Source organism: Hibiscus syriacus, unplaced genomic scaffold, assembly GCF_006381635.1.
Source record: "Hibiscus syriacus cultivar Baekdansim isolate YM2019G1 unplaced genomic scaffold, ASM638163v2 tig00111008_pilon, whole genome shotgun sequence".
Taxonomy (NCBI): Eukaryota; Viridiplantae; Streptophyta; class Magnoliopsida; order Malvales; family Malvaceae; genus Hibiscus; species Hibiscus syriacus.
The window spans coordinates 623,209-644,455 of record NW_024062951.1 but is presented as its reverse complement, the minus strand read 5'-3'; the positions used below and the strand labels follow the sequence as shown (position 1 = coordinate 644,455).

Below are 21,247 nucleotides of genomic sequence, written 5' to 3'. Positions count from 1 at the left end.
CTTCATGGCGGATGGGATGCATCTTACAACGAACTTCCAGGTTGGTTTAGGCTGGTGCGGATATTGAATCCTTGGACAATTGTGGACTTTGAAACCTCCTATGCATACCATAATGATCGAGTTCTTCGCAATCGAAGCCAATTCTACCGGGTTTTTTGGAGTTACCCACAATGCGTTAATGCTGCCAAATACTGTAAGCTTGTGGTCCAGATCGACGGGACTTTCTTGTATGGAAAATACAAGCAAGTTTTATTATTGACAGATGTCCAAGATGACAATCGCAACATTCTTCCAGTTGTTTTTGCTCTTGTCGAATGAGAAGACACAGATTCTTGAGCTTTTTTCCTCCGAAATTTACGTGCACATGTTATCACGAGGGAAAACATCTATGTCATTTCAGATCGCGGAGCTGGGATCAAAGCAGCAATGGAGTCTTTGGGTCCAATGTGGCAACCACCCTTTTTCCAACATAGGTATTGTCTCCGACATATTGCTGCGAACTATCATGGAAGGTACAAGAAGAATGATGAGCGTCAATTAATTGTGTGCATGGGTAAGTGAAACTGATGTAGTTTGTTTTCTTTCAATCGTTTTAATTTTGCAAAGAAAGCAAGTTAGTAAGTTATACATTTTTTGATCAGGTTACGAACTACTTCCTCGAACGTTTGAATCAATGCTTCAAGATTTGCGGGCGAAGAACGAGAAATGATACGATTACATCAACCTCATCGATAAAGAAATGTGGACGAACGCATATGATGGTGGATATCGATATGGACACATGACGACCAACTTGACAGAGGTAATCAATTCAACTTTAAAGGGTTCACGTCACTTACCAGTAGCGGCTTTGGTAAAGACTATATATTTTTGTTTGGGGGCGCTTTTTGTGAAGCTCGGGGGACAAGCTCAAACCTGGATGCAAGGCGGTCACGTCTATTACCCTAGATTAGTTGCAGATCTACAGGAAAAAAAATTGCTGCATCAAATGGAATGTCTGTAATAAGCTTCTCTAGAAGGCATGAAATGTTTCGTGTCATAAAGTTATCGCGACCTCTTCAAGGGATTGAAGTTGTGTCGTTAAGAGTAAATCTAAGGGACAGAACGTGCGACTGCGGGTTTTTTCAAGCTATGAAGTATCCATGCTCTCATGTGATAGCAGCTTGCTCGCATACACGTCAAGACTATAACCATTTTTATGGATCCCATATACCTACTATCTGAAGTTTTTAAGGTATACGAATTTGAGTTTCCCCCATAGGTAATGACAAAGACTTTGATGAGGTTCAAGATTGGCTTCCGATTGTACCAAATCCGAGTTTATTAAGGGAGTGTGGTCGTCCAAAATCCAATCAAATTCATTGCGATATGGATATTCAAGAAAGATCTAGACAAGACAGAAGATGTGGGCATTGTAGAAACTCAGGACACACTAGAAAAACATGTCCATTTCTATTGCCATCAAGTAACAATTGATGAGGAAATGATGTATTTATTTATCAAATAATAATTCTTGTACTTTGATTTGCATTTACTTCAAGTTAATGTCATTCGATAATCGCTGATGAAGATTAAAAAAACGAACACAATCATTAAATTTTATCAAACTAATAACAATTTGGTATTTGAATATAATTTTAAATACAACAAACTTACAATAAGAATTAAATGGTAAATGATAACCAAATTACAATAACTGATATTAAATGGTAATAAACAAAATTAACTTAAATACATTAAAAAAAGTTCAACAAATTTAACAAAATAAAGTAAGTATTAAATGAGAAATAATAAAAAATTACAATTTAACAAAATAAAGTAAATACAAATATAATAAAAAAATCTATCGATTCATGCGACGCGAATGTGTTTCGCAGGGCGGTGGCTGTCGGTTTCGAGGAGGATTTCTTTGTATCACTGGTTCTGACTCCTCGCTGTCATTATCGTCGTCGTCGTCGTCGTCCTGAGTAGGTACATTAGGTTGATGAGGAGCTGATGACGATGAAGCACCTATATAGAATAAGGACCCTGGAGGTGTATGACTGACTATCCCACCGGCCTGCGAAAATTAGGAAAACTCATAAAACCCATACATCGATGAGTGTGAAAACTGTACAGGAGATGTTTGTGCTGCAGCCATGAGTGATGAGGCTGAACCCGCCAGATATCCAATATATGAACCCCAAGTCAGATCTACAAACATAGACTCATAATAGCCTCCAGGAGGGGTCATATGTGACGGCGGCGGGGTCATAAAATCAGGTGAAGGCGGCGGCGGTGGCATCTGGTAATGGAAAGGCAACGACATAATATATGGCTGCGACATCATATATGGCTGCGACATCATAAATGGCTGCGGTGGCTGCTGTGAAGGTCCTGTTGGTGCAGCTGAGGATGAACCGGAAGCACCTGCCCTCCGTCCACGAGTCGAGGGACGATGGTGCTGTGTCGGTGAACGTCTCTGTCGACGTCACGGAAATGTCTGCCCTCGTGCATCCTCGGGAAGCAGAAACGGTTTCCCGTTACTGTTGAACCACTTATAATAACCGTCAGCAACACTCAAGAGGTTAAGTAAAATGGCTTTCTACGGGGAAGACGTCGATGTCGATCCTCCTACAATACAACCCACTCATGATACCTCACTAGCCAATTTGTTTCTGTCTTGCTGCGTCTATCTAAGCTATGCAACTCGTCCATATTGCGAGGTGCTTCCGGAATTGGTTGAAAATAACCAAACTGCCGGAGCACGCGATCAGTAGAGTGCCACTCGACGGTCGCATAACAGATCAGAGTGACCATCGCAATCCAAACATCTGATGGGCCCCTCAACTCAGGTGGGATCACCGCCCTCACATCATCAGTACAATATGACACACATTCAAACTAAAACAAATATTATATAATTTTTTATCAAAATAATAATCTAATTATATAACTATAATCTAAAATCGATTTTTAAACATTAAAATTCATACATGTGTGCCAGCCTTCTGATCGATTAGCACCCTAATTTTTTCTAAATCATCAAGTAGCTCCTGATGATTTTTCCTATCAGTAGACCACCTATTCAAGGAAAAAAATTGTTATACGTTGTATAAAATTATTAATATACAAAATCAGTTTTATAATTACCTCAGAAGTAGTGGAAATATGAATGGGTTCTTCACAACGGGACATAAAAAGGGCAATCGATATCATGCCCAAGACTGCAGCAGCATGAGACATCCGCCGATAGCATTACGCCTGTAGTCAGTGGCTCCACACATCTCCCTGTACAGCAAAGCCAAAACTTTCGATCCCCAACTGAATGATCCGGCCAGACGAAATTCGCTAAGATGTCCCAACCACATGCAGTGAACTAGGTTGCGCGATTTGTCTGGCATCAGCAACCCTCATATCAATTGCAGTATGCATGCCCGTGCATAAATCTTAACTTTATCCTCATAGGCGTCTACGCTCAACTCCCGAAAATTGGCATCTAACCAATTTAACGGTATCCTACCTCCGATAAAACTTTCCGGGACACGTCCTAGATTATCCCGACACAAAGTAGTCCAGGAACCTTGCGAGATCCCTGATATCACATCTCTATCCACCAGAAGCCCTAGATGCATAACAACTTCCTCAAGTGTAATTGTGCACTCTCCGCAAGGAAGATGAAATGTGTGGATCTCCGGCCTCTACCGCTCTACTAAGGCAGAAATAAGGTCTGATTCTATCTTACAGTGACCCTGATATCTACCTATGTAACCAAATCCAGCCTCTACTAAATACGGCAAGACACGACTAGGTATCACTAACTTAAGATTCCTAATAAAAATATCTAATACACGGTCCTTCTCCTAAAATTAAATAATTACACAAATTAATTCTTAATCTAATAATCATGCATTAAATAAATCAACAAATTATTACAAATAATTTAAATTAAATTAAAACGTTAAAATGTTACCATATCAGCAAAGTGTCGTGATATATGATTTTCATCCAAGCGAAGTAGACCGCCTTCCATTATATATTTGCAAAAAAATTATATTAATAAATTATTAAATAAAGTAAAATATTTAAATAAATTAAATACATAATATTAAAAATATTATAAAATATACCTTAAATAGAGAGAGTATTTGAGAGAATATGGTGGGATGAAAGTAATAGATGATGGGGGTATTTATAGGGAGGATTGAGGGTAATTAAATGTATAGCGCCCCTGTACCGCGCTATATCCCATGTGTCAGATAAACAGTTATAACGCGGATCAGGGGTCGCGCTATACCCACGTGTAAGCCGGGTAAGCCATGTCAGCGGCGCGCTATACCCCACGTGACGCCAAATCAGCATATAGCGCGAGTTAAGAAACGCACTTTACTTTTACGGGTGTTAGATCAAAAAATATAATTTAATCGATATTAAATCGATAAATATACCGATCACTGATAATTTTTCGAGAAAAACGCCTTCGTTTGTGTACTTTCCCAATATTTAATATAGTTTAACTTTTAGTAATTTCGTAACGAAAGAAAAATAGCAGTGTTTAAAGAAAGCGAAAGGCGAAGGCAATCCAAAGTCCAAATGCAACCAGCACCACACACAACTCCCGCATATAAGAAAGGAATGAAATTGAGGGGATGCGAAACCACTTGAGTGGAGAAGAAACAGAAGATGACAGCCACGGCTCTTCCCGATGTGGTGGCTTGTCTCTGTTCGCTGCATTCGCCGCCGCGCACGACGGTAAAAAAACCCAGAATCATAGAAGGACTCGCCTTCCCTCAACTTCGCAGTAACAAGCTGCCTATTCTTGGTCGTGGCTATGGTATTGGTAACCGTTGTTTCATCACTTGCTATCGTGACCCCTCCGCTGAGTCCGGTGACAGCGTGTTAGGACTGAGTCAGATAAAAGAGAAGTGCAGTAAGTGGCAATGGAAAGGCCAGTACTCCATCAACTACTTTGTCTCCTCTACTTCCTCTTCGAAACCTCCTTTGCTTCTCGTTCACGGGTTCGGTGCCTCCATTCCTCATTGGCGAAGGTACCCAAAGTGGAAAACATCGTTGATTTTCAATTATTTGGATGATTGTATTATTTGATCTAAGTACTTGGCATTTGTTGTAGGAATATTGGCACATTGGCTCAGGATTACACAGTTTATGCAATCGACCTTCTGGGTTTTGGTGACTCAGATAAGCCTCAAGGTTTTTCATATTGCATGGAAGCATGGGCTGAGGTAAATTAACTACCCCAAACTCACAAAAAATGACATTTTTACTGTTCAAGTCAGAAGTAGTCCTTCTAATCTCAATATTATTGTACACAGTTGATATTGGATTTCTTGGATGAAGTTGTTCAGAAGCCTACCGTCTTGATTGGTAACTCTGTGGGAAGTCTTGCTTGTATGATAGCTGCTTCAGGTAGTTTAAAAACCATTGAATATCATTGTCTTGTTTTTGTAAAACAATGTTAGAAAACCCATGTTTTGGTTTGTGATGATATGCTTTGCTTGGTAAAAGAATCTAGTGGGAACATGGTTAGAGGGATTGTGTTGTTGAATTGTGCCGGTGGGATGAACAACAAGGCGATTGTTGATGATTGGAGGATCAAGCTCTTTTTTCCTTTGCTTTTGTTGTTTGATTTCTTACTGAAGCAAAGACCGATCGCTGAGGCTGTCTTCGAGCGTGCCAAGCAAAAGTATTCCATTCGGTTCAACCGTTTTTCTTTTCTTTGTTCCTACTGAAAATCATTGTTACTCATCCGGTTGTGTTTAATGCAGAGATAATCTAAGGAACATTCTGTTATCTGTTTATGGAAATAAAGAGTCCGTTGATGATGAACTGGTTGAGGTTTGGCTATTGATCCCGTGGCCTTATTAACACAAAGTATTGAACTTATTGTTGATGTTCTTTTACAATGCAGATCATCAACGGACCGGCAAACAATGAAGGTGCTCTTGATGCCTTTGTGTCGATTATAACCGGTCCGCCAGGGCCAAACCCCGTGCAATTGATGCCGAGAATTAACTCACCTGTCCTGGTTTTATGGGGTGATCAAGATCCCTTCACCCCGATCGACGGGCCTGTAGGTAAGTACTTCTCTTCCTTACCTTCGAAATCGTCGAATGTTAGCCTTTATATGTTGGAAGGTGTAGGACATTGCCCCCACGACGATAAACCTGACCTAGTTCATCATAAGTTGCTTCCTTGGTTGGCTCAAGCTACTGCTTTGTGAGAGCCATTGATGTAATTGCTAGAGACTGGTGGACATTTGTAAAAGTAATTTTTTTTAAATGATACAAAGTATATAGCAATGGTATGTCATTTACCCATGATGTATGGAATCTCGTATATATTTATTTATTAATTTGATTTAACCATTTGATTAACAAATATTGGTTTCTTACTCTTTGATCGCTTGTAATAAGCAAAGTCTAAATGCGTTTTTATCATTTTTTTATTTAATTTATTATAGTAATATGCTACATCCAATATTTCTATTTAATCAACAATATTTTTAGAATATTTAAAGGAAATAAATTTTTTTGGATGCAATAACTAATCAATAAAAAATATGGAATTGGGTTAAAAGTATAATATTTAATATAATTTTAAATTAAAAATAAAATCATTTCTTTTTATAATTGAGGAGGTGAAAGATTTGAATTTGGACGAAGGGTCATTAGGATATTAAATTATCTATAAAAAATCAAATCATTAATAATAAATACAATTTTAAAAAATTTAAAAGCAAAATCTATTACTTAGTTAACTTATGAAGGGTCAAATACTCATTTAGCCCTCAAAGTTGCACTCATTTTTCATTTCGATACCTATGAAAAATTATATTTCTGCTTGAACTTCAATCATTATTACATTTAGTTTATTGACTAATGACATTAGCCAAGAAACTAACAAAAATAATAATTGACAACCTTATGCATGTACCAAACTTGATGGAAGAATTTTGTCGATCTTGTAGTCTTATTTGATCCAACGAAACTAATCTTTGTTTAAACTATTAAATAGATAGACAGAGGACATTCCTGATTTACACGGAAAAATAATGAATTTTTTTCTTTAGGTGCTAAAGTGAGAAACATGTACAACATTGAGGGCTAAAAGAAAGATTCACCCAAATATAAACTTGGTGGTTCAAGTTTTATTCTCTAAGAGGTGGCTCAAAAGTTTGGAATTTTTTTAATAGTAAAGGGTGATTATTAATAATGTATATATATATATATATATATATATATAGAATATTTTTTTATTATTAACAACGTATTCGAATTCGAAACTTCTAAAAAAATAACATTTTATTTTATCATTCAATAAAATCAGGTTAAATTGTATTATTAATTCGAAATTTAGTTCACATTTTAATTTTAAATTTTTATAGTTCTTATTTTTTAAAAATTTAAAATTTTATATTAAAACCCAATTAAGACCTATTAAATTTTGAAATTTAAATTGATTAAATTAGAGAGAAATAATTAAATTTACAAGTTCAGTATAGTATAAAAGTTAATAAATTAATAATATAATTTAATCTAGCATGTTTAATAACTATAATTTAAATAAGAAATCAAAGTTTTGAAATTTAAGATATACGTAAATTAAAAATAATTAAATTAAATATTAAAATCAAAATCAATTATTTTCACATAACAAAAATATTAATAACATTATTTCATCATATTATGTGACAAATCGAATATGATATAAATGTGTAAATATATTTAAAATAGTGAGAAAATATCAAGTTATTAATAAATAAATAACACCTGCAAAAATATACTAAAATAATTAATTATCTGAGAAAATAACCTCAGTGACAAAAAATGCCTTATAATATACGATTTTAACCAACTTTTTTTAGATTTGCCAAAATGACTAACTAAATCGCAATGCGATCGATAATTCGTAACGCGATCTCCAGTATCGCAAATCAGTTTCCAGATTCGCAACGCGAATCTGACTATCGCAATGCGAATACGTAAATCGCAATGTGAATCTGTAAATCGCAACGAGATTCTGACTATCGCAATACTGAATTTCAAATTCGCAACTCGATTTCTGAATTCGCAACAGGTTTTAATTTCGCAACACAAATGTTTTGGGTATATAACTACGCAGCAGCATCAACTTATAACCTAAATCCCTAAATCGCAACTCATTCCATCTCCATCTATCACTCTCTCCGGCGACATCCGTTCCTATATCCAACGACATCCTTCCCCATCCGGCAACATGTTTTAGTTTCGCAGCTCGTTTGTTTACTAAATTAATTTATAATAATGAAATCATCTAATGTTGATCATGTTTGGATATATTTGTGTTTTGGAGGGTCATGGGAGAATGTTCATGGTGTTTTACAATATATGTCTTTACCCATGAATCTTCAACTAAAACTGTCATTAAAAAATTTAACTTATGAAACTCTAATGTTACGTGTTGCAAATAAATTGAATTTAGAGCCCCTAAGTGGATTTAGGCTATCTTATCAGAGAAATGGTAAAGTTTATTTGTTAACCGACAATGAAGATGTTGAACGATTCATTGCTTACATTAGTGTTTCAAGTGATGATGTTACATTGTATGTTGTTGAACCTAGAAGTAGTGAAGTTGGGTCAGTAGCGGGTAGTAATCAACTAAGTTTTTCAACCCCAGTTTGTAGTGCTCAAAATTTAATGGTTCCACCACAATTTCATCACCAAGCAAATATTGTTTCACCACATTTCCAATACCAAACACAATCTCAAAACCCACAACCTTTCCCTAACCCAAATCCCAATCAACTTTTAGCACCAAATTCCGGTTTTCGTATTGATCAGTTAGACGATGATGAGCCAACAGAAAAAATTGTGAGTATTAGTCAGTATTCAAAATTTGATATTGGTCAATACCCGGACTTTAATCTTGGTCAATACTTGGATTTTGATGATTTTTCAGAAGAAGAAACAGACTCTGTGTGTAATGATTTTGATATTGGTCAACACTCGAATTTTGATGATGAAACAGCCGTTGCCGAGAAAGATGTTGTTGATGATAATGAGGAGAAAGTTACGACTGTAAATGAACATGTTGAACATCCATTCTGTAATTCATATAACACTGAATAAGAAAAAGAAGAAGAAGAAATCCCCAAAGAAAAGTCCCCGAAGAAAATGCCACGGGAGTATAACTGGAATATGCCAGAATTACTTCAGATACCGGAAGAAGAGTTGGTAAAGATAGCAGTTGATTGTTACACAAAAATTATTCGTATCAAAAAAGATGATTGTTTTGATACAAATGAAGACTTGAAGATAGCTTTGTATATGAAATGTGTGGAAGATGGCTATCAACTAAAAGTTAACAAATCAAGCAAAGATCGTTTCGAAACAAGGTGTATGATTGACAAAAACTGTATGTGGCGTATGATTGCAAAGAGGATAAAAGATTGCGAAATGTTTCAAGTTAGGAATTTTATTGATAAACATACATGTTCAAGAACCCAAGTTTTTCCTTACCATAGACAAGCAAACAAAAAGGTGTTGGGTGGTTTTCTGGCTGAGTTAATGTTTTTGAATGGTAGGGTATATCGGGGACATGAAATTATGACTGACATGAATGCTCGGTTCAAGATTAGTATCTCATATTCTCAAGCTTGGAGAGCCAAATGTTATGCCTTGGAATTGTTGAGGGGGTCGCCAGAAGCATCGTTTGCCCAACTGCCGGCTTATTGTCACAATTTAAAGCTGAAAAATCCTGGGTCGGTAACTCATATCAAAACAGATAGAGATGGACGCTTTGAGTTGTTGTTTATCGCCATTGGTGCTGTGGTTAGTAAATCAATATAATTTTGTTGACTCATTTTTGTTAGTTACATGCATTTCACATTTAAATGATTATATTTCTTGTGTATATGATTTTGTAGATTCGTTCGTTTATTAATTGCATGCGCCCAGTTATTATAGTTGACGGAGCACATTTAAAAGGTCGATACCTTGGAGTAAACTTATTAGCAGTAGCCATGAATGCTAACAATGGGATACTGCCAATAGCTTACGAGGTTGGCAAATCTGAAACCTCTGATTCATGGACATGGTTTATGGGGCATCTTAGGGATTGCATATGTCTTATTAGCAATCTGACAATCATATCCGATAGGGCAAACTCAATTGACAACGCTATTAGAAGGTGTTTCCCAGATGCTTTTCATGGACTTTGTGGTGTTCATTTGTATAGAAATCTAAAATCAAGGTCTGCTGGTATAAAAAATCACAAATGGACATACTGGAAGGCTGTAAAAGCTTATCGGGAAGTGGATTTTAATAAGCATATAAACTGTTTAAGACGTGTTTTGCCTCAGTGTGCTCAAACACTAGAAGATGTCGGGTTTGAAAGATGGTCAAGAGTACATCAACTTGGAGCAAGATATGGTTTCATGACGTCTAATAGTGCAGAATCAATCAACGCTCTAAGTTGTCATTCCCGGAAATTACTCATTACTATGTTAATGGAGTTTTTTCGAGCCTCTATTCAACAGTGGTACTACAAGAAAAGAAACCATGCAGGTATTATTTCTTTAAATTTGTAACTTATCATATATTTTACTAAGTATTATTTATTTAAATTTAGAGGAACATTAGAACATCGTGTTACACCATGGACAGAAAAAAAGATAACGAAACGTGTTGTGAAGTCAACGTCATGGAGAGTTGAACCATGTTCAAACACTTTGTTTGAAGTACTGGATAATAACTTAAATGGGCTTGTCGATCTAAATGCAAAGACGTGTAGTTGTATGAAATGGAAAACATCTGGTTATCCGTGTGGCCATGTTATAAAAGTTTCTCTTCATCTAAACCAAGATGATTCAAGCGCATACACTATGGATTGCTACACTACAGAAGTATATCGACAGACTTATGGCGAGATTGTCTACCCTATTCCACATCCTTCTGAGTGGGACATACCAGATAACTTACAAACAATTTTGCCACCAGCCATGGACAGAAGGCTACCTGGCCGACCAAAAAGTCACGATCGTATACCGTCTAAGAGTGAAGAGAAGAAGAGATCGACATGTAGTCGGTGCAAGGAAAGTGGTCATACAAGGTTGACATATGGATCACCAGTGCCATCACAATCATCTTTTCCTCTACCAAAATATGGATCCTCATCAAAATCCCAATCACAACCGGCTTCACCTTTTGGGACTGTTAACTTAGGTATTTTTAAATGCAAACGTTGTATTATATGTATATTATGTGTGAACTTTTAACATTTTCAGTTAGGCATGTATTAGTAACTTGAGTTTGAACATTGCTATGATAAGTTCAGTTGTTATCACTTATTAGACATTCATTTGACTATCGCAACGCGGAAATCGCAACGCGAATATGACTATCACAACACGAAAATGACTATCGCAATGCGGAATTGACTATCGCAATGCGGAATTGACTATCGCAACGCGGAAATGACTATCACAACGTAGTTTCGCGTTGCGATTTTCATTTTCGCATTGCGATTAACTCGTTGCGATTTTCATTTCGCATTGCGATTCTCTCGTTGCGATAGTCATTTCTGCGTTGCGATAGTCTGTTTTGCATTCAACAAAATGCATATTGAAAGTAACAAATCAACTATTACATTTCAATCAATTAAACAAGCACAAATATTATGTACACATCAATTAAACAAATCAACATTTACAAATCATCTTTTACAAATCAATTAAACAATCAAAAAATAATAATGAAATCAACTTTTGCACCAATACATCCATTTCACGCAGCTCACTTCATGATTAACCTGTAGAAACCAAACATTGAATCAACAACACTTTATACACATCTAAAACCTACAAACAACAAATTATTGAATTCTAGCTACTTAACCAAACATTTTCAAACCAAAAAGAGTAAATATGTTTAACAACACTTGCATTTGACTTACAAATTGTTTATGGACACTTTCATAACGCGGATGCAGGTAGGCAGCGTCTCGCATATATCGCTCTAGCCATAAAATGCCGAAACCACAAGCCTACTGAACCTCTATCTCTATCGGTGGGAGGTAGAAAATGTGTACTTTCTGTCGTCAAACGCTCCAAGCACATGCATACGAGAGGGCCACAATCCCCTCTGGCTTCCTTCATTTGTTGTGGCGCGGTCTCGTCTCTGATAACTATAACATTGAACTTCTTTGGCTTCTTGTTTTCAGACATAGTCCAATAATCAATTGCATCCAAGAATTTAGCCAAATGAGAGCTCCATCCCTTAATCATATCTCTCAAATCAGACAATGATATGTAATTTATCATGTTATCATATACTATTTTCTTTAGGGATGGGAGCTGAAGCTCGACGAGAAGCCAACGAGTACGGTCCAAAACAGGGATAAACACCTGCATCGAAATGTAATAATTCAAATTGTGCACTTATTTATGAACACCTTTAAAATATTTAAACAAATATAATAACCTTATCGACCTCCCACCATGCAGGATAAAGTTTAGCTTGTCCATTAGCCAACACATATGATTCCTGTCGTTGATTCTTCAAGTGAACTACGTGAAAAGACGTCGGCATAATTGTATATCGCGTTTTTTTAATATTTTTCTTCAATTTCCTTACAATTAGAAGACGTGTCACCCATGCATCAATATGTTGTTTTACAAAAAAAGACATATATTAGTGAATTACATAAATTTTAAAAAAAAATAATCAAACTGAAATATAAGAAATATAAGACTTACCCCCCATCGAAATAGTCGTTGTCTTCAACCCCTAATAATACACCCCACCAAGACCGTTCAATCAACAAATGCATATCATTGTTAAGTTTGTATATGTCAGTGTAACACCCTTGGCTCCGCTCATGTAGATAAAAATCAACTGCGGTCTTAGCCCAAAGGGTATTATCCAGAATTGTTTCCGGTAGTTGTTTCCTCTCCACTTCATCTGCCGGAATGGTACTGGCCGGTAACTTATACGAAAGCCAACAATCATCCATCATGTCCGGCACGTGATGGCGCTTCTTAATAATTCGATATATTAAGCCGTGTGAATCGGGCTCTAGAATGTTGGGAGGGACCTCTTCAACGATGACAGTGGCCTCTTGAACAGTGGGAGGGGACTCTTGAGGGATGATAGAGGCCTCTTGAACGATAGGGGAGGCCTCTTGAACGATGACAGGTGAGTCGGGTTTTTTCTTACGGATTCTTCGCACTATTGGGGTGAACGGAGACGTAATGGCACGTGCACGCCGTCTGATGCGTGAACTCCGTCTTGCAAGAAAACCCGACGTAGAGCATCCACCTTAGCGGGCCGCTAAAAATAAATTAATTCATAAATCAGTAAATAAATAGACATGATATTAAACAGCGAGAACAAAGACAAATATATTTCAAACTTGCACGGTATTCACCCAAGTCATTATTATATCATTGTTCACAAAATGCATCAGATAACATTCCAGAAGTAAGCACTTATATAAACATTTAAAATGACAACATATATGTTTAGTGCAGGTTCAATGACAACATAAAGAGTAGTATTTTATTCTTGAAACTTAAATTTTCAACACTGTGAAGTTAGTATTTGTCTTTTGGTTGAAGTAATGCAATTCATTCAAGTTTCAATTTGCAGAAGAAGAATAGAATCTGAAACTTAAAATCACAACACGAAAATGACTATCGCAATGCGAAAATAACTATCGCAATGCGAAAATGATTATCGCAATGCGAATTTGACTATCGCAACGAGAGAATCGCAATGCGAAATGAAAATCGCAACGCGAAAATGACTATCGCAATGCGAATTTGACTATCGCAACGAGAGAATCGCAATGCGATTTTCATTTCGCATTGCGATGCTCTCGTTACGATAGTCATTTTCGCATTGCGATAGTCATTTTCGCATTGCGATAGTCATTTTCGCATTGCGATAGTAAACTATTATTCTTCTGCAAATTGAAACTTGAATGGATTGCATTACTTCAACCAAAAGACAACCAAAAACAAATACTAACTTCACAGGGTTAAAGAATAAACAGTTAAACAGTATTGGCAGCAACCGAATGAATTTACTAAGCAATCTAAGTGAAATTACGAGTAAATTTATCATCAAGTTAAATATGAAAAATATTAAACTTACCTCGTTGCGTAGAGTATGAACCTCGTTCTACAACGATGCTACAATCTCACGTAGAGCTGCAACCTCACCACGTAAAGTAGACACCTCAACACGCCATGCTCCATTGTCATCGCGTAAAGTACCGACCTCCTCACGCAAGGCATTGACCTCATTACGTAACTCCCCTAACTCATCCCGTGGAGGTGGATGTGGAGAACATGGAGATAAACGTCGTGGCATCTTTGCCGGTCGCCTATCATGAGGTGATGGTGGAGAAGAGGCTCGATGATGTGACGGAATAGGTGATGACTCTCGTTGTGGAGGTGTATATTCGGGTCGATCAGGTGATGGCTCTGGGTGAGGTGATGGCTCTCGAAGTGGTGGCTGCTCATCATCCGTGCCATCAAAAAAAAGCTTACTAGCTTGCCACCAATCAGTGGCAAGCTCAGCTTCCGTGGGTGTCAGCCTATGTAATGGAGTGTTGGCCTCCTAACAATATAAAAGCTCAAACAAAGTTAAACGTGTACTAGTAATAACTTGTTTATAAACATATGGTAGTATTTGTGTTAACTTACATTATTTATTGTAGTATACGGTAGTAAATCTTCCCATTGCTGCAAGGACCGTTTCCTCTTCCAGGAAATAGCCCTAGGAATATCATTGGAAGTTTTTAATGCATATGTCTGCATGGCGGGAAAGGCCTCAAATATCCAAATATACAAACAATATAATAACAAACATTAGTAATTGTTAAAGAATTAATTATAATTTTGGAAACATTATATAAAAATTATTACCTTAAAGGCCCAAATAAAGCCTGACAAAGTGTATTTGGAACCATCGCCACGCAAACTTTTTCGATCATTAAAGGCAGACGAAAACTTATTCCATGTAGCTCTCCATAGATACGAACCCCACGGAAACAGGTTCCATGCATTTAGGTCATCTACCAATTTAATTAGATCATTAGGAATAGGTTGTCGGGCCTCTCTGCCTAAAAAGCCGGCTTGCAAAAGTATTAGAAGGCATACTCGGACAACATCGATGTCATCCATCCGAGTAAAACCATCTTTCTTATTCAATAATCTCGTCAAGTCTTCCACGTGTAAATTCGACTTCTCCGTTGACTGCTCAGGAAAAACCCGGGAAAACCATGATAGGCGGGTAATATGTCTAGTGTACCAATCTACATCATCGTGTCCGAAGCGTAGACCGGTGATTAACAAAACTCCTCCCGCCCAAAACACGTATACGCCGGTGGAAAATCAAACCATATCTCTTCATCACAACGTTGTATAGTCTCTGGTAGATCGCTAGTCATGGTTTGAAGAAACAGATGGGTCAACATAGCATCTCTAACCGGATGTTGTACTTTCAGCCATGGCCCGAAGCAAGTATCCTCAAATATTTTTCTTTGTGCAGGTGAAAGCTTCGACGCAATTGTTTTGGCCAGGCTTACTTTATTTCTTAAGGTCAATTGAGCCGAATAAAAGTTCTACAAAACAATAAACATACCAATTTAGATATACCAAAAACTACACTGTGAAGATATGAACAATAAAGAGTAGTAGTTTATTCTTCAAACTTAAATTTGCAACACTGTGAATTTAGTATTTGTTTCTTGGTTGAAGTAATGCAATTCATTCAAGTTTCAATTTGCAGAAGAAGAATAGTTTCTGAAACTTTAAATTGCAACACGAAAATGAAAATCGCAACACGAAAATGACTATCACAACGCGAATTTGACTATCGCAACGCGAAATGAAAATCGCATTGCGATTCTCTCGTTGCGATAGTCAAATTCGCATTGCGATAGTCATTTTCGCGTTGCGATTCACTCGTTGCGATAGTCATTCTCGGTTTCAAATACTAAAATTGAAAGAAACTTGAATAGATTGCATTACTTCAACCAAAAGACAAAACAAAGACAAATACTAACTTCACAGGGTTAAAGACTAAACAGTTTAGCAGTATTGGCAGCAATCGAATGAATATAATAAGCAATCTAAGTGAAATGGTTAATCTATTATTGAAAACACCAGTAAACTTATCATCAATTTCAATATGAAAAACTTAATAATAATGCAAAAATTTCAAAATAAAAATAATTAAAAAAACTAACCCTCGGTGGTTGATTTGGTTGATTTTCCATTTCTGACCGTGAATGATTTCGCCGGAGATGGAGACTGTTATCGTCGTGGGGACTGATTTCGTCGGAGATGGAGACGGATGTCGCCTTAGAGAGTGAGAGATGGAGATGAGACTGAGTTGTGATTTAGGGTTTTAGGTTATGAGTTGCGATTACGGGATATACTATGGACGGTTCAGTTTCCTATATATTAATATATTCGTGTTTGGAATTTGAAAAAAAATACGCGTTAATACGAATGACGCTATGTAAATCGCATTGCGATAGTCAGATTCGCATTGCGATTTACGTATTCGCATTGCGATAGTCAGATTTGCATTACGATTTACGTATTTGCATTGCAAATTAGGAAAATCGTAACGCGAATTTGGAAAATTGCAATACGATAGTCAGAATAGCGTTGCGAATCTGGAAACTGATTTGCGATACCGGAGATCGCGTTGCGAATTATCGATCGCATTGCGATTTAGTTGGTCATTTTGACAAATCCAAAAAAATTTGATTGAAATCATATATTATAAGGCATTTTTAGTCACTTAGGTTATTTTCTCTATTTTAGCTGATTTATAAATCCCTAAGCCTTTGGTCTTAGCTTCCTATCTTCCTACTGTGTCAGAAACAACTGTAAGAAAGGTTTTCCATTCTCTCATTATGTATTTTCCATTTGTTTTCATTTCAATTTCAAATATATTATAAAAAAAGTTAAAAAAATAAATAAAAATAATGGCCGCCACCATCGACATCAATGTTTCAATCTAATTTCTGATTATATTTTCTTCTTTTAAATTACTCATTTCTAAAACTTTTTGTTGTTTCCAGCTATTCCACCATGGCTTCCAATTTGAAGAATGAACCCACTGCTGCTGGTGAGCTTAATCTCTGATTTCCCTTCCGTTTCCTTTTCTTTCTTCATCGCTATTTGGAATTTGTTTTGAGATCTATCTGAGCTGTTCATGCATATATCTCAATCGGCGCTTAATTTACTGTTTTTATGTTATTCTGATTATTCCTTCTCAATACTAAGTTTATGTATCGAATTGATCTGATTTTCAATTCGAAGTTGCTACCTATTCCTTTTCATTTTTAATAAGTTGAGCTCTAGCAATTGTGTCAGGGATTGAGTAATTTCAATTTGTTTGGGGTTAATGTTGATGAATCCAGATGTGACTTGTTTTGGAAGTTGGTAGATTGATACATTGGTTATTCTTTATATTTCTCTTGTATTTATTGGTTGAGAAATCGACTTTGGAAGCAGAGAGCAAAAGTACAAAACCTGAAACATTCACTACTGATAAGAAAACTTCAAAACCGGAGCCTACCACTGGGGGATTACAACCAGCACAGGCAGGTACCGCCCCCGAATCCGTTTGATTTCTCTGCCATGAGCGGCCTTCTTAATGTAAACTCTTGCCTTTTGTCTTAATTATTGTTTGGAATATTTTGAATTTATTGATTCAGTCGTTGTTGGGATGTGTCCTTGCTAAGGCTGCAGTAATAGAGCATATTAAGGTTTCTGGTTGATCTCATTGATTGACTGTTTCAGCAAGGAACGGAATTGCTGAGAACTGGCAGTCAAATTTATATCTTATGGATGTTAACCATCTTGGTTTGTTAGGATCCAAGTATCAAGGAATTAGCTGAGCAGATAGCCAAAGATCCTTCATTTAATCAAATGGCAGAGCAGCTTACTAAAACATTTCAAGGGCCAGCAACTGAAGAGAGCATGCCACATTTTGATCCACAGCAGTACTATACAACTATGCAACAGTTTATGCAGAATCCCCAGTTTATGACCATGGCTTAGCGCCTTGGTAATGCTTTAATGCAGGTATATGTGGTCGATTCTTCTAGTCTTTTCCCCTATTATTAAATTACATGAATCACTTCTGGTAGATGAAATTTTGGTTGTCCTTCTTCAGGATCCAGCCATGTCTAGCATGCTTGGCTAACCCTCAACAAAAAGACCATATTGAGGAAAGGATGGCTCGTATAAAAGAAGATCCATCCTTGAAACCTATTTTAGAAGAAATAGAGACTGGTGGTCCTGCGGCAATGATGAGGTGAGTGATTAATATGGTAAAATACTAAAAGATTGAAAACCATAATACGATAAGCTTGTGGGCATAACATTTTCTTCTTTTAGATGCATGATTTTGCATCCTACGATGGCTTCAGTAAATTAATCAAGAATAGTTTTATGGTTTAGCTATTGGAATGATAAAGACGTCCTGCAGAAGTTGGGTGAAGCAATGGGCCTTGCTGTTTCAGGAGATGCAACCACTTCTGCTAGTGACTCTGCGGCAGGTGAAGAGGAGGAAGCAGGAAATGAGGAGGAATCAATTGTACATCATTCTGCTCGTGTTGGTGATGTTGAGGTATGGTAGAATGAATGTTTTCTGCATATGTTTTCCCGTTTGACAGATAATCTAAAATTTCTTGACTGTATTCGTGGCTTAGGGTTTGAAAGCTGAACTATCCTCAGGTGCAGACAAGGATGAAGAAGATTCAGAGGGAAGGACCAATTTGTATTTTGCTTGTGGTTATGGTGAGGTCATAGCAATTTTATATCCAAATCACTCTTCCTCCCACCCCTCTCTCTACACTATTGCATTACATGACAAATGAAGTAGTTTCATCTTGCAAGGATAAAGTTGGTGTGGGAAGTCGGATGGTTTTAATCAATAATACAAGTATCCAATATCAATCTCTAATTGCTTACTCTCTCTTTACATCATTACCTAATAACCACAGTTAGTGCACTAAGCCCCTCTTAATAGACTGATTGAGTGTAAGTTTTAGGATGAACAGATATTGAACCTAATAATAGACTGCCAAAAGCAGTTGGAATGTAGGACTTGGATTAAAGCATCCTTTTGTTTGTACCATCGCATCTTGGGGTCCTTGTCGCTAATACATAACTGAAAGACTGAAACAGATAAATCAGGCTTTTCTTGTTATTATTTTGTCTGATATTAGTTTATCATGGAATCTGTTGGCTACCAAGCATTCCAAGCTTCTTGATTTTACAGTAGCTATTGCCATCTAGTGGGCATATTCATTACATTTCCTTTAATAAATCTACCAAATTAGGGCGATGCATGACAAAAAAGGAAAAAGATGGATATAATCTAGCAGTTTTACATGAGCTAGTCCTTGTCCGAGATTAAATTATTGGTTTCTTGAGCTAGTATTATGTTTATCCGTGGAATAAAAGCAAATACAATTTTGGTTTTATTTTAGGTGAAATGCGCTCAAATCCTTCTCGAAGCTGGGGCAAAAGTGGATGCTTTGGACCAGAATAAGAATACCGCACTTCATGGATGGCAAGACTCCCATCGATGTTGTGTAAGTACTCCAGTGTCTTTGGTTTTAGAGTTATAGTGAGCTGACCTCTTAGGAGTGAGTAATGGCTATTTGCTTCCGTATTGACTGCAGCACTCTCCAAAACATGGTTGGCAAGACTCCCATCGATGTTGCCAAGCTCAACAATCAGAATGAGGTAGTAAAATTGCTGGAGAAGGACGCCTTCCTTTAAACTGTGAAGTGGGGGCAATGCCAGTGGTATGTGCATGTTTGGGTGGTATCATGTTTGTGATAGGCACTTGATTTTACTTTGCTATTAGACGAATTTGGTTTGCTTCTGCCAGGTTGCCTACATTCTGCTAAGTTTATAAATCTACTGCTTCTTCTTCTTCTTCTTTTTTTTATTTCCTGAAATAGTTTCTACAAGGGGAATAAGGTTGAGACATGAAAGTAGAATATGTGTTGTCTGCCCCTTTTCAAGAGGATACGCGTCTCAAGCTCTGGCAAGTTTTTCTTTTTTTGCTTTGCATCTCTCTTGCGTAGGTTCTGGTTCTCATCTTGAGTTTCATTTTTTTTCCTTTCGAATTTTATACTTTATTCATTAGCTACTGTAGCAAGATACGGGCATTTAATATATTTTATTTTATTTAAAATTGAAGTCAAATTCTATATATATCCTGCTATTATAATTTAACTTTTCTAAATGTCAAATTCATCAAGTGACTTTAGTAGTAAAAGATAAAGTTATTCTCCCTAAAGATTTTGGATTCGAATAACTTCGTCTGTAGAGTGCATGTGCATTGTCAATACGTTAAAAAAATTCCTAAATATCTATTTTCAGTTTTGAGGTTACTTTTCTTTCCACAAGTTTGTCAAATTGACCTCCTTTTTCTTCCAAATGTGTGGGGTACGATTTGATTTTTGTATAATTGAATAATTTCTGCGTTTTTGTCTTTTCCAAATATATCAGAATTTTCCTAATTGTAGAAAATAAATCAGTGGATATGTGTTTGTTATGTTATTACATATAAGTAACAAATCGTGTTAAATTCTTTGGTGGGATATTTTTTTTTTTTAAAAAAAAGTTAATTATCAGAATTGAAAAAAAAAATAATTTTACAAATAGTGTTAAGTTGATATCAAATATCCTTTTATATAGATTTTAAAAATTACAAAACAAACTAAATTTATTAAAATATATAGTAGGAGGATCCTTGACCAAAATTGATTAATATATTTCACTTGGAATTTGTCGAATTAGGACCAGCAAAAAATAAATGACCTGGGTTAGTCGGTTCAATCAATTATAAATTTTCTATTATCGTATACGATTTATATAAAGTTGAAACTATATTTTGGAGAAAAAAAGGTGACGAGCGGGTATACATAGAGAGAGAAACAAAAGATAGTTGATCGATGGTAGAAAACAGATGCATAAAATTTCAAACTCATACTATGAATAGAATGATCCAACTGGTGATGACCATCGGTTAATATTTAAATTGAATGAATTTTTAACGAGTAGAAATAAATTATTTGATATCCGATTAGAAAAGTTAGCAAATAATTCAAAAAATTTAATGTATTAAACTTTTAATTTTTTACAATGAAATTATTAATAATAATATTTATATGTTATTTTAAAAAATATATAATATAAGATTATCATATACTTAAGGTTCAC

General features: G+C 36.2%; 1 protein-coding gene and 1 pseudogene across 1 annotated transcript; both read left to right on the top strand.

Moving 5' to 3' along the window:
• The first annotated feature begins 4,561 nt into the window (after positions 1-4,561).
• On the top strand, positions 4,562-6,349 carry LOC120149604 (uncharacterized hydrolase YugF-like). The gene is made up of 6 exons (XM_039162332.1): positions 4,562-5,027; positions 5,111-5,222; positions 5,313-5,406; positions 5,506-5,683; positions 5,766-5,835; positions 5,909-6,349. Exons 1-6 carry the CDS (start codon positions 4,663-4,665, stop codon positions 6,218-6,220), a joined length of 1,131 nt encoding a protein of 376 aa, XP_039018263.1. The 5' UTR covers positions 4,562-4,662; the 3' UTR covers positions 6,221-6,349.
• A 10,633-nt stretch (positions 6,350-16,982) lies between these two features.
• Positions 16,983-19,950, top strand: LOC120149636 (annotated as a pseudogene).
• The last annotated feature ends 1,297 nt before the right edge of the window (positions 19,951-21,247 follow it).

What these genes read in the sequence shown, in the direction of transcription:
- LOC120149604 (XM_039162332.1), top strand. Translation starts at nt 4,663, where the DNA reads ATGACAGCCACGGCTCTTCCCGATGTGGTGGCTTGTCTCTGTTCGCTG. An exon ending in GCATGGAAGCATGGGCTGAG is followed by an intron (nt 5,223 to 5,312) that starts GTAAATTAACTA and finishes TATTGTACACAG; the next exon opens with TTGATATTGGATTTCTTGGA. An exon ending in TTCGAGCGTGCCAAGCAAAA is followed by an intron (nt 5,684 to 5,765) that starts GTATTCCATTCG and finishes TGTTTAATGCAG; the next exon opens with AGATAATCTAAGGAACATTC.